At 41.2% G+C, this 13,187-nt stretch overlaps 1 protein-coding gene across 6 annotated transcripts in view; it reads left to right on the top strand.

Annotated features, from left to right (window-relative positions):
- The window catches only part of Uimc1 (ubiquitin interaction motif containing 1), a 69,299-nt gene that overhangs the window by 49,214 nt on the left and 6,898 nt on the right, over window positions 1-13,187 (top strand). For 5 of the 6 annotated variants that reach the window (XM_052156472.1, XM_052156474.1, XM_052156471.1 and 2 more), the window contains one exon: window positions 9,183-9,261. The exons of the other annotated variant lie outside the window; for it this stretch is intronic. In XM_052156472.1, coding sequence (XP_052012432.1) covers window positions 9,183-9,261 — 79 coding nt within the window. The remainder of the gene's footprint in view (window positions 1-9,182; window positions 9,262-13,187) is intronic. 6 annotated transcript variants of the gene reach the window in all.

Below are 13,187 nucleotides of genomic sequence, written 5' to 3' on the forward strand. Positions count from 1 at the left end.
TTTTGCTTACCACCCATGTCATAACTGTCAGAGATCCCAGGGCAGGTAAAATGACCAGTGGGTAAGGGCATCTGCTACTAACCCTGGTAATGTTGGGGATAGTAATGTGCACTGTATATTCAGATGCTGATCTCTGTACCCCGAGATCTCGTTGCAGTTCAGACATGGGATTGCTATTGCTATGAAGCTTTTCCTGACTCAGTGTTCTGTGAACATTGTTCTCCATCCCCTTCTGACTGGTCAAATAAAGAGCTGAACAGCCAACAGCTGGGCAGGAGAGGAAAAGGCAGGACTTCTGGGCCCAGAGAGGGAGAGGGAGGGAAGGAAAGAGGCAGAGAGACAGAAAGACATAGACACAGATGAAGAAGGAGCAGCCAGGGTGAGACTCAGATAGCAGGTAACAGGCCACATGGCTGGGAAGTAGGGCAGGCCAGCATAGTCGGGTTAGATCAGAATAACCTCAGATACTTAAGAGTCTGCCTAGCTTTTATACCTGAAGCTTATAATTAGTCTCCATGTCATTATTCAGAGCACGGGCAGGTGTAGGAAGTAGTACTCCTATATGGTAACCTGTTTCTGATCCCTGAATCCCACATATGTAGGAGCTAGAAGAGGGCATTGAGTAGCCTCCTCTCCACCTGATCCTCTGGGCGGGCTCTCTCTGAACACGGGCTCACATTTTCTCAGCTAGATTAGACTTTTTAGCAAGCTCCACTGATCCCCGTGTCTCACTCTGATCAGAGATGGGCTTCAGGCATGTGTGGGATGACCAGCTTGTTCCATGTGTACTGTGTACTAGTCTTCATGATTGTGCAGTAAACACTTTAATCACCAGGCCATCTCCAGGCCCTGGAACACTTAGAGAAATTGTTGGCAAGCCTTGTATGTGGGTTACTAGAGAAGTTTTAAAGCAAGGTTTCTGCTACCATGGGGTTTGTGGTCTTATTGGGAAAGTAAATTTTTACTCAGGAAAGTAATTACAGTTGGTTAGAGTAAATGTCCCTGCAAAAATGAGTACAGTGGGAGAAAGGAGGGCAGGGAATTGGGATCATGTCCTAGAGACGCTGGGGTCTTTGTCTGGACCATGAAAGCTGGCATTTTAGGCCTTGTAGAATCGCTTCTCGGCCTTTTGGCTAAGATCAAGTGTAGGCCTTGTAGATTTTGGAGCAGAGAATTCTCACTGGAACCATCCCATAGTCTGCTTACTCCTGTTGTCTTGGGAACCATTTGAGGATCTAGGTAGGCTGGGCAAGTTAGGAATTTTGTGAAACACTTTAGTGTGTGTGTGACCTTTATTTGATTCTAAGAAAATTTAATCTCTCTTAGTTTCTGCCACCTTGCCTGTGTCCACAGCTCCCTTGTTCCTCTCAACATAATTTCTAAATCTGGGATAGCAGACTTCTTATACCAAAGAGGGAAAGTTTTCCATCTCGAGAATGGGAATAAGCCACAAAACAGAGCCTGCGGACCAGAGTAAGAGAGGTTTTACCTCTCAGTTAAATACCCAGGTTTCTCCCTCCTTTCCATATTTCCCCGAAGCTGATCCTAGACATGCTTGGTTTGCTGTGTAACAGGAATAGTAATTAGCATCATTTACATGGAATGTCTGCCATTTATGCCTAGTTACCGTGCAGCACAATAACAATTATGCATGTCATTAAAGATGTGTCTGATTAACTTTGCTGTAAGTTTTATTTGATTACAATACTACATTGTGGTTAAGCTAGCTTGTGTGCTCAGTTTATTCAGTAACATGCCTATCTGATCAGAACTATAAAAAAGTAGAATGTTCTTTAAAAGGATTGTCTGTGGGGGATAAGATTTACTACAGTGTTCTAGACTGGGGCAAGACTGAACTGCCTTTGTTATTTATTTTCTGGAAAACATTGGAGATCATTTTATGTACACACTTAGGCAGAATAAAGCTCCCTACTTACTCCGTCAGTATGTATTAATACCCACTAGATATCAGACCCATTGAATTACTATAGACGTTACTACTCTCATGGAGTGTACATTCTGGTGGCGGAGCAAGGAAGGAAGTAACGTGGAACAAGTAAAACCATGGAGCAAGTAAGGAAGTAACATGCCAAGTGGTGATAAATTTTTAAAATTTATTTTGTATGGGTGTGCGTGTGCATGTGTGTGCATGCATATGAAGGCCGCAGGTCAGCCTCAGCTGTTATTCCTTGGGAGCCATCCACTTTGATTTTTGAAACAAGATCTTTCACTAGGACTTAGGGCTTGCTAAGACTAGCCTGGCTAGCCAGTGGACACCAGCAGCCCTCCAGGCTCTACCTCCCTAGAGCTAGGATTCCAAGGTACACTGGCATGCTTGTGTGGCATGTAACTGCCTAAACTGTTTCTCTTCCCTGGTGATAAGTAATTAGGGGAAAAAGTACAAAGCACAAGAGGGAATATAGACTAACACTAACAATTTAAAATAGTGGTCAGAAAGGTTCCACAGACAGTGACATTTGGGGCTGGAGAGGTAGCTCAGCAGTTGAGAGCGCGCTGTGCTCGCAGAGGGCCCATACTTGATTCCCAGCACCCACATGGTGGCTTAGAAATAGAACTCCAGTTCCAGGGGATTCAACACTGTCTTTGATCTCTCAAGTCACATGGATACTTTCAGGCAAACACTCATTCACATACAATAAAATTTAAAAAATAAAATTAAAAAAGGTGGCATTTGAGTAGAGACCCAAAGGAAATGAAATTTTAAGGTGAGAAAGTGTGCTAGGGTTCTCTAGAGTAACAGAACTTATAGAATGAATCTCTCTCTCTTCTTCTCTCTCTCTCTCTCTCTCTCTCTCTCTCTCTCTCTCTCTCTCTCTCTCTCTCTCTCTCTCCCCTTCTCTCTCTTTGTATGTGTGTGTATATCACACACACACAACACTGAATAAACTGAGAACACAAGCTGTGGATGTAAAGTTCAGTCCACAAGGCTGGATGTCCCAGCTGGTCTTCAGTATACACTGGAATCCTGAAGGAGTAGGCAGTAAAGCTATTGAAGTAATAGATGTGCTAGCAAGCAAGGCGCAGACACTTCCTTCTCTGCCCGTAAATAGCTAGCGTTGCAGGAGAAGGTATGGCCCAGATTAAAGGTGTGTCTTCCTGCCTTAAAGTCTGGATTGAAGTCATATGTTTTCCTACCTCAAAGATCTGGACTAGAAGTGGGTTCACTCACTTCAAAATAAGTTAAAAATCAAGTGTGGTCTCCATTTCTGGATTGTAGCCCATTCCAGATGTAGTTAAGTTGACAGCTAATAGTAGCCATTACAGGAAGAGAATATGTTACCATGCTAGCTGGTTTTATGTCAGCTTGACAGAAACTAGAGTAATTTGGGAAGGGGAACCTTAGTTGAGAAAATGTCCCTGCCAGATTGGCCTTTGAGCAAGTTGGTGATATATTTTCTTGATTGATGAGTGATGTGGGAAGGTCCAGCTTACCGCGGGCAGTACCACTCCTTGGCTGGTGATGCTATAAGAAAGCAGACTGAGCAAGCCATAAAGAGGAATCCAGTAAGCTGCTATCCTCCAGGGCCTCTGCACCAGCTCCTGCCACCAGGTTCCTGCTCTCACGTCCTTCAGTGATATGGAACTAGAAGCTGAAATAAACCCTTTCCTCCCCAAGTTGCTTTAGGTCTTATGACAGCAACAGAAGCCCTAACTATGGTAGTTAGAGACAGAGAGGGAAAAAAGTATCTTCAAAACCCTCACACATGAACAGGGTTAAGTACAGCTGGAGTAGGACAAATGAGAGAGATAAACAAGAGACTAGAGAAAAATTAGGAAGGGGCAAGTAAATCAGAGCTCTAGACTCTAAAAAGGACTTAGACTTTTCCTCTTGAGAGTAACTGCTGGGAGAGACTTGAACAAAGAATGAATGTTTAAGCAGAGGATGGCAATTTTAAGAAAAGCGTCACTCAGGTTGCTGCTGGATAATAGATTATTAGAATGGGGGACCAGGGTAGAGCTGGGAGAAGCGAGTTGGCATTTTGTTTTGGGCAGTATGATAGAGTGGGTGAAATGTACGCTTTGGAGCTAGGCATATGGGGATTTAAATTTTATCAGTAATATTTGCTTCTTTCAGAATCAGGCTCCTCATCTATAAAATTAGTCCAACAGTAGGGTCATGAGAATCTGAGGCACTCTGTAATATGTGTGGGTAGATATATAAAGCATTATGCCAAGGTATTTAATAAGTTATGAACTACTTCTTCCTGTTTATGTAGTATTTATAAGGGTCTGTGTTCTTAATAAGTAGATAAGCTGTCAGTTGGGTACAAGTAAGGAGAAGATGTACATCAAGGCCTAAGAGTCAAAATGGTAAAACTGAGTTAAACCAGGAGTAGTGTCCCACACCTTTAATCCCAGCACTTGGGAGGCAGAGGCAGGTGGATCTCTGAATTCAAGGCCAGCCTGGTCTTCACTGAGAGTTCCAGGATAACCAGGGCTGAGCAGAGTCCCTCAGTGTCAAAAACAAAAACAAGTTAGTAAGAGATACATAGTAGTAGGTTTAGGAAGCTGCATGCAGTAACTGTGTTTACTCTTTGCCCAGGTAGATAGTTATAGTCTAGAGTCATACAGGGTATATTTCTCAGGTTAGACAAAGCTGGGCCTTCTCTGTCCTATACACCTGTTAGTGAATGCTCGGGATGTAATTTGTGAAGCTCTCCAGTGATCCTTTTTGTAGTAGTGTGGAGTTTGTGAACTCAGGATTCTTAGATGAGCTGTATTGCTATTAGTACCTATTTTAAAGTGTTAACAGTCATGAAGTGGGATGGGTTTAATAGAAAACGTGTGGATTTAGGAGACAGGGTGGTATGGGGAGATACACAAATTAGAAATAGGATCTGGTCTCATGGAAATCATGGTTTAGCTGGATAGATGAGAAGTGTGCATAAATAGCTGTGCTACCGTGCTGAAACTACTCAGGGAGCTATACGAAGAGGATCCTCTGTTGTTTCAGAGGAAAACATTATTGGAAATTTAAAGGAAAGGGGCATTAATGTAAGATAACATAAACCACTTAAATATACACATGTAAGGCATGTACAGAACAGCAACAATTAAGCATGGTGCTGTGGGCAGTGTGGAAGGCAGTAGGAGAATGATACGTGGAACAGGAGCTCATAGACTCAGACTGGGAGAAGGTGTCTTTTCAGCTTTGAAAGTTATTTGTATGTTTATTTCTGTTTCATATATTGTACTCTGTAGGTACAAGTGCCATTATAGCTGAGTGTGGAGGCTGAGGCAGGAGGACTGCAGGTTTGAAGCCTGAGTGGCATTGAATCTGTGCCTATCCTGTCTCAGCTTCCTGGGTTCTAGAATTATAGGCTTATGCCACTCCACAATTTAAAGCTGGTGATGGATGTGGTATGTGGCGTGAGTGTCCAGGTGCACACCTGGAATAGTGGAAGTAGAGGCAATTCTTGACTACATAGAGACATTGCTGTTGGGCTGCAGGAGAAAATATATGTATATAATGTATAGAAAATGTAAAACACATTGTGTCTGCTTGCAGCAGATCCACTTAGGATCCACTTGTTCTTAGCACTAACCCATGCTATCCCACTCACTGTGCTAGGATGCTGAGGGGCCAGTGTGGTGGGACTTCTCTTTTCTTGGAGAGGTGTAACCCTAGATAGGACACCAACAACAGACCAAAGAAATCACCCCATCACATCTTCTTTGGTGAGCAGTGAGCTTTGTGGGTTACTTACTAGGTGCATGGGCAACTCTTAGGCAGTTGTATCACGGAACATTCTTTTTCAAGCAGATGAGCACTTACGGAACCTTCCTCCCTGGAGCTCGCTAGCCAACCTGTCAGCAGTTTCACCTGCTCCTATACATTTCTGAGTCTTTCAAGTGTGTTTCATGAATGATATTGTAGATCTCATATGAATTATGGTATGAGGCACACACTGTTTGGTGGTCTTTTTATGATTTTTTTTTTTTGATTACGTGGTGCTAGGCAGTGGTGGTGTGTACCTTTAATCTCAGCACTCAGGAGGCAGAGGCAGGTGGATCTCTGTGAGTTGGAGGCCAGCCTGGTCTATAGATATAGTTCTAGGACAGCCAAGACTACACAGAAAAATCCTGTCTTGAAAAACAAAAACAAGGGGCTGGAGAGATGGCTCAGCGGTTTAAGAGCACTGACTGCTCTTCCGAAGATCCTGAGTTCAAATCCCAGCACCCACATGGTGGCTCACAGCCATCTATCATGGGATTGGATGCCTCTTCTGGTGTCTGAAGACAGCTACAGTGTACTCACATAAGTAAATAAATCTTTAAAAGAAAGAAAGAAAAACAAAAACAGACAAAATCTAATTGCTCTGGACTTTCAAATTCACATAGATGGAATGGTGTTTTCAAGGTGTAAACTTTTTAGGGTGATAGTATTGGTAAGAATATATTTTTAAAAAGATTTATTTATTTTGTATATGTGACTACACTGTAGCTATTTTCAGACAGCAGAAGAGTGCATTGGATCCAATTACAGATGGTTGTGATCCAATTGTAGATGGTTGTGAGCCACTGTGTGGTTGCTGGGATTTGAACTTAGGACCTCTGGAAGAGCAGTCAGTGCTCTTAACGTCTGAGCCTTCTCTCCAGCCCAAGAATATTTTTATATGAACACTTTTGTGTCTTTATGAGGAAAGACATTGAAGAAACTAGCACAGAGGTTACTGTAGCACCATTGTATGTTAAAGTCAAGAGAAGAACTTTCAAATGCAGCTCTTAAGAGAGAAAGTGGGGTGTAGAGTAGTGGTAGAGCTTTTGCTTTGCATTCATGAGGCTGTGAGTTGAATCTCCACCACCATCAGGAAACAAACAACAGGCAAGTGCCCCCCCCTCTCTCTCTTAGTTTTTTGGAATTGGTTTTTTTGAGACAGGGTTTCTCTGTATAGCCCTGGCTGTCCTGGAGCTCACTCTGGAGACCAGGCTGGCCTCGAACTCAGAAATCCGCCTGCCTCTGCCTCCCAGAGTACTGGGATTACAGGTGTGCGTGCACCACCACCGCCCGGCAAGCTCATCTCTAAACTTAAAATTCCTACAGCCTGAGCCAGGACAGGCTTCTCTAGCACTGCAGTACTGGCTTTGGAGTCTGTCTGACTTTAAATCGTGTTCCAGAGAGTCATTTACAAATTTCAGATGACTAAGCTTTTAAAATGATCTCATTGTCAAAATGGACCCAATGATGTCTGGTTTTTGAGGGTTTAAGGACCTACATTTAGGAACTATCAACATAATTATACAAGTGTTTTGAGTTAGAAGTTATCAATGAAATAAAGGCGTTTACTTATTAGCTGAGAATCTTCTGGTGAGAAAAATCACATTGTGATTGAACCTCACAGTGAGAGAAGGCAGCCTTGATGCAAATCTCTGGCTGAATTAGTAGCATGACAGTCATCTTAGAGACCCTTTCTGGGTGATTAGGAGACCTTTATATATGTTTTACCAGGTTATATGTGTTTTTTGGATTTAATCTATTATAATTTTATATGTGAGTAGTATGTGTGCATGTTTGAATGGGGGCACAAGCATACTATCACACACATGGAGATGAATGGAGCTAGTGGACATCTGTTCTCTCCTTCCACAGTGTGGGTCCTGTGGTAGATTCTGGGGGTCCAACCCAGATCAGAAACTCATATCGAAGGCAGGCCCCTTTATCCACTGAGTAAGAGAGCCATTTCTCTCCCATTCTTTTTTTGAGGGGGGACTGTCTTTGTTTTTTGTTTCTTCTTCTTTTTTTTCCTCTCTCCTTTTTTTAAAAAAAAAATGTATTTATTTATTATGTATACAGCTTTTTCCTGCATGTATGCCTGAAGACCAGAAGAGGGCACCAGATCTCATCCAAGGTGGTTGTGAACCACCATGTGGTGGCTAGGAATTGAATTCAGGTTCTCTGGAAGAGCAGTCAGTGCCCTTAACTGCTGAGCTATCTCTCTAGCCCTGTTTTTTCCTTCCTTCCTTCCTTCCTTCCTTCCTTCCTTCCTTCCTTCCTTCCTTCCTTCCTTCCTTCCTTCCTTCCTTCCTTTCTTTTTTTTTTGAGGTAGCATCTCTCAATGGGACCTAGAACTTGCTGATTAGAACAGACTGGCTGGCCCGCAAACCTCAGAGATCTTGTCTCTGTCTCTCCATCACTGGGACAACAAAAGCCTGCCACCGTATCCTGTTTTGTACCTGGGATCAAAGTCAGGTCCTTTGGCTTGTGTGGCAAGTACTTAACTGCAACCTCATAGATATTTATTTATTCAATAGCTGGTATAACCCAGATTGTAGACACTAAAAATTCAAGTAATTCACAGGATAGGGTGTTTTGTGAACTAGTAACTTTTTATAAAGAGTCTCTGTGGTGTCTTAAGTGTAAGGAAGGCATACTTTGAAAAGAAATGTTTACTTTTTGTTTGCCAAAGACTAGAAAACACTTGATTAAATAACCTACAAGATCATTAAGAGGGATTATGATTTTATAAGCAGATATCTTTTGATGTGCGACAAATATTTATATCACCTGTACTGAACCCAGGAGAAGTCAGAGGTGGTCCTAGTGTAGTAGAGGAGACCAGCCGTGCTTACTGTTCTAATCTCCCTCACTTAGAAAGCGGAACACTGAAAATTTTTTAAGGATTGGGGCTTATGTAGGAACTCACGTGTAGCTGTCATGACTGCATTTCATATAGTACTTCATTGGATATGTGTTATACCAGGCAGAATTTTGGTAGAGGATGTATATGTTCCTTGATTGACTGATGTATATGTAGAACACAGAAACATTCCTTGGAGTGAACTAGATTTTTATATCTTATGGATTGGTAACAAAAGAACATCTTGTGGCTAGCAGTTTTGGTCATTTGTGTGTTATTTTCTTTTTTTTTCTTTCTGTTTTGTTTTGTTTTTTTCCGAGATAGGGTTTCTCTGTGTAGCCCTGGCTGTCCTGGAACTCACTCTGTAGACCAGGCTGGCCTCAAACTCAGAAATACACCTGCCTCTGCCTCCCAAGTGCTAGGATTAAAGGCATGCACCACCCCCGCCCGACGTTATTTTCAGTATTAGAAAGGTTATGGTTTCCCAGTTAGTGAACTTCTTCCCCACAGAATAGGTTTAAACTTGTCTTTCATATCCTGAGTTTATTACCAGCTAACTTTTTTTTTTTTTAAATGGGGAAGTGTTGACTCGGAGACGAAGAGAGGCCAAGAAAAAAAATGACAGTAGGGCAACTGCACAGCCGGCCCTGGACGGCAGCAGGTGAGTGGGCATGCTGCATTCACCTTCTCTGATACACCGGGACGTGGACCAAGAGAAGCGACTAGTTCCCGTCCCCTGTATTGCTCTGGTTGCCCATTCTACCATCTTGTTTGAAAGCCTGAATTTCTTTTTCTTATAATGTCAGTGTACACACTCATCTGTTCCTTTTCGGTACTTGAAAAATGAGCCTGCTTCTGCATGGTTCTTAGGTTAACTTTTTTTTTCTTTGAATTTATAAATTGGTGTTTGGTGCTTTGGGGAAGCAGTGAGCATTTTGCAGTGTCATAATATAGAAGTTGAGTTGCAGGAGATTAAGCAATATAGAAGACTTCCTTGGGGTGTGGGTTGTAGCTTGACTAAGAGCACATTCTGAGGAAGAGGTCAGGCATAGATGTTGCCCCCTGAAAGCAGAGCGATTTCCAACAGTACATTAAAATAGTGAGTTGTTAGGCAGAAATTTTGTTTGCTGGTTTTTTTTCATTAAAACTTTATTTTCATTAAAATATAATTATACAATATCTCCCTTTCCTCCCTCCTCCCAATCCCTCCCATGTCTCTTTCTCACTCTTAAAAATATGTCTTTTCTTTCATTACTATAGTTATGTGTACATGCACACTCACATGTGCACAGATACAACCTGCTGAGTATGTTTAGTGTTACTTGTATGTATGATTTCTGGGCCAACCATTGGTATTGGATAACCAGTTGGGGAGCTTATCCCTGGGAGACTCTACTTCTCAGTGGTCATTACTTGGTTGAAGTTCTTTGTCTAGGGGTGTAGGGCCCTGGGGTATTTCCCTCTTTTCACATAAACATGTCTGTTGGTAGTGTCATATTGTTGCGATTTATGATACACCTATGGGTGTAGCTTTTAGGAGACACATCTCACAGCAGACTTCTTTCTTCTGTCTCTCAAAATGTTTGTTCTCCCTCTGCCATGGTATTTCCTGAGCCTCAGTTAAGTTCAGGAATTTTAGTGTAGATATATCCTTTGGGGTTGGGCTCTCACAGTCTGTTGTTCTCTGTATTTTGAATAGTTGTGATTTTCTGTAATGATCTTCCCTTTAAAAACTAATGTGTGAAAGATTTAAGCTTGTAAATATTAATGGATATTAATGATACTTGATTCATGTATACATTGTGTAATGTTTAAATCAGTTTAAATGTCTATTCTTCATTTCTTTGTAGTTAAAAACATTAAAAACCCCTTCTTCTAGCTTGTTAAAATGTAATCGCCAACTATATAATAGTAAACCAGAGCTCCCTACTACTTCCTAGCTGTAACTTAGTACCAACTAACAGCTTCTTCCTGTTCTTCCTTCTCTGTGATCTTACATTAGTATTGACCTTCCTCTTGGACTGTATCACTCACATTGCTGCAATTTTTATTAATATCTCTGTGTTCTTGGATAAGTTGTTATGGTGAAAACACTTGTTTCCATTTTTGTTTATACTCATCATCTGGTAAGCTGTGTGTGAGATAGCACTGACAGTAGTTGGATAATGAGCACCTGATATCATACGTCACTTATCACTGTAGGTATTCCATTTACTTTAGAATAGTGGAGTGGCGTAGTTTGTCTTCTCTCTTCTCCCTCCCATCCCATCAAATCCTGGAATTGAACCTGGGACCTTGTGTGTGCTAAGCAGGCAGTTAACCTCCAAACCATAGCCCCTTTTTAACTTTCCTTCCTTCCTTCCTTCCTTCCTTCCTTCCTTCCTTCCTTCCTTCCTTCCTTCCTTCCTTCCTTCCTTCCTTCCTTCCTTCCTTCCTTCCTTCCTTCCTTCTTTCTTTCTTTCTTTCTTTCTTTCTTTCTTTCTTTCTTTCTTTCTTTCTTTCTTTCTTTCTTTCTTTCTTTCTTTCTTTCTTTCTTTCTTTCTTTCTTTCTCCTCTTTCTTCCTTTCTTCCTTTTCTTCCTTTCCTTCCCCTTCCTTCCTTCTCTCTCCCCCCTCTCTTTCTCTCTCTCCCTCCCTCCCTCCCTCTCTTTCTTTTTCTTTTCAAATAAAGGTAAATTATATGTAACTAAGTCATGCAGCCAACAGTAACAAAGTCAAACTTGGCCTGAGTTTAAATGTTCAGGTCTTCTATATTGCTGCTGCTACCCATTTTTAAGTTAGTTTAGAGGTTTTAGAGCATGAATTTTAAATCCTGACTAGGTTCAAACATTCTTTATTAATCAAAATGGGGACTGTTATAGTCAGTGCATTTTTTTCCTGATGAAAAATGTTTATTTTTATAGTATTAAACTTCATGCTTCAGGATTTGAGAAACTTTTAGAAAGTCTCTTTCTCTCCCCCAACCCTACCCTCCCAAATTCCAATGCATTGTAGAGGTCAGTGGACGGCTTGGAGTCGATTTTTTTCTTCTACTATATAGGTTCCAGGGACTGAGCTCAGGTCATCAGGCTCAGGGACATGTGCCTTTTACCTATGGAACCAGCTCATTGGCTTCTGTGTTTCTATATTCTGCTGACTTTTAGAGCATTTTCCTTCAAAAAGGTTGAAGTGGTAGTTGATTGGTAGGAGGTCAAGTAAATAAATAAAGCAGAAATTTGTAGTCTAGTTTAACTTTTGAGGTTTTAGTTGTACAGTATGTGGTCTGGTGTCCTAATGATGAATTCCGGCAATTTCTGTTGACCAGTGCTGGCTGCAGGTATCACACTTCTCAGTGCTGTGTTTCTTAATTTGCTGAGTACAGATCTCAGACATAATGGTCTCACTGAATTCCGAAGCTACAGTGGATCAGACCAAAAGCAGACCACCAAACAGTGACCATGACCTTGCTGGATACAAGTTTGGCTTTGGGAAGTTCTTTGGAATTTCTTGGTGTAGCCACTGAACTGGTCATCACTAGTGGTCATGAGCAATTGACTGTTGCATGTCACAGCCTTAATAAGAAATGGTTTATTGTTCTGTAGAGTAAGAGGAATGACAGCTCAAAACTTTAAATTTCTTTGGTTCAACCCCGAGGCACCTAGCTATCAAACCTTTCCCCTTCCCACTTTGGCTTCAAATGCTTCAGCAGCTTGCAAGGTTCACATTGAGTTCTTTGGCAGTTTCCTGAGTCAAATAAGAGACTTCGCTTCAGTGACTGCTCTCTGGTCCGCACCGCCAGCTTCCCATGGCCAGCCCCTAAGCGCCTTACCTCAAGGCCCTTGTCTTCTTTGCAGAGTGTCTTGAAGCCCTGTGGTACTGCATGCTCATTGTCAGCAGCTGCGGATGTTGCTGTTGCCTGAGCTGTTTTACCACCTGGTTTGCCAAATAAGAACACTACTCAAAGTTGCTTTTGTGTCACATCATTTCTGTATTATCAAGTAAATATAAACAGCAACTATGTCATTAGTCAAAAATACATAATGGGAAAAATGTGCATTAAAATGATGTATAGCATAGCCTCATTTATTTAAGAATGTATTCCAGTATCAAATGACAAATTTCAACAGTGCAGAAAACAAAATTACTTTTGTACTAATCTAATAGTAAGAATTAATAATGCTTTTTGCATTAATTGATGAATTTTAAAGATATACTAATCTAATTTTCCTCATAAGGTAGAGTTTTACTTGCATTCTTGCAGGCATTCGAGTAGTTTGAGATGTTATTTCTATTATTTTATTGTCCTTTAGAGAAAATCTTCCATAGAGCTAATTTCTTGCCATAGTTACTGAATAGTAATAGAAAAGGAAGTTTAAGATAACATGTTTCAGAAAGTTTAAGATGAACTTATCAGCTGTGAGTTCTGATATTAATCAGCTGTAAAGACCTTGGGGAGAATAATTCTTTCCTAATGGGGCTGAAGAATTAATTTAGAAATTATGTTGAAAGGTACTGACTACAGAGAAAGTAGTTAATAAACATTCTTCACCAGCTTCCACAGTTCTGGGTTCATTGATACATCAAGAACAGGCTTTTTTTCTCTCTCCAA

Source organism: Apodemus sylvaticus, chromosome 14 (assembly GCF_947179515.1).
Source record: "Apodemus sylvaticus chromosome 14, mApoSyl1.1, whole genome shotgun sequence".
NCBI classification, from domain to species: domain Eukaryota; kingdom Metazoa; phylum Chordata; class Mammalia; order Rodentia; family Muridae; genus Apodemus; species Apodemus sylvaticus.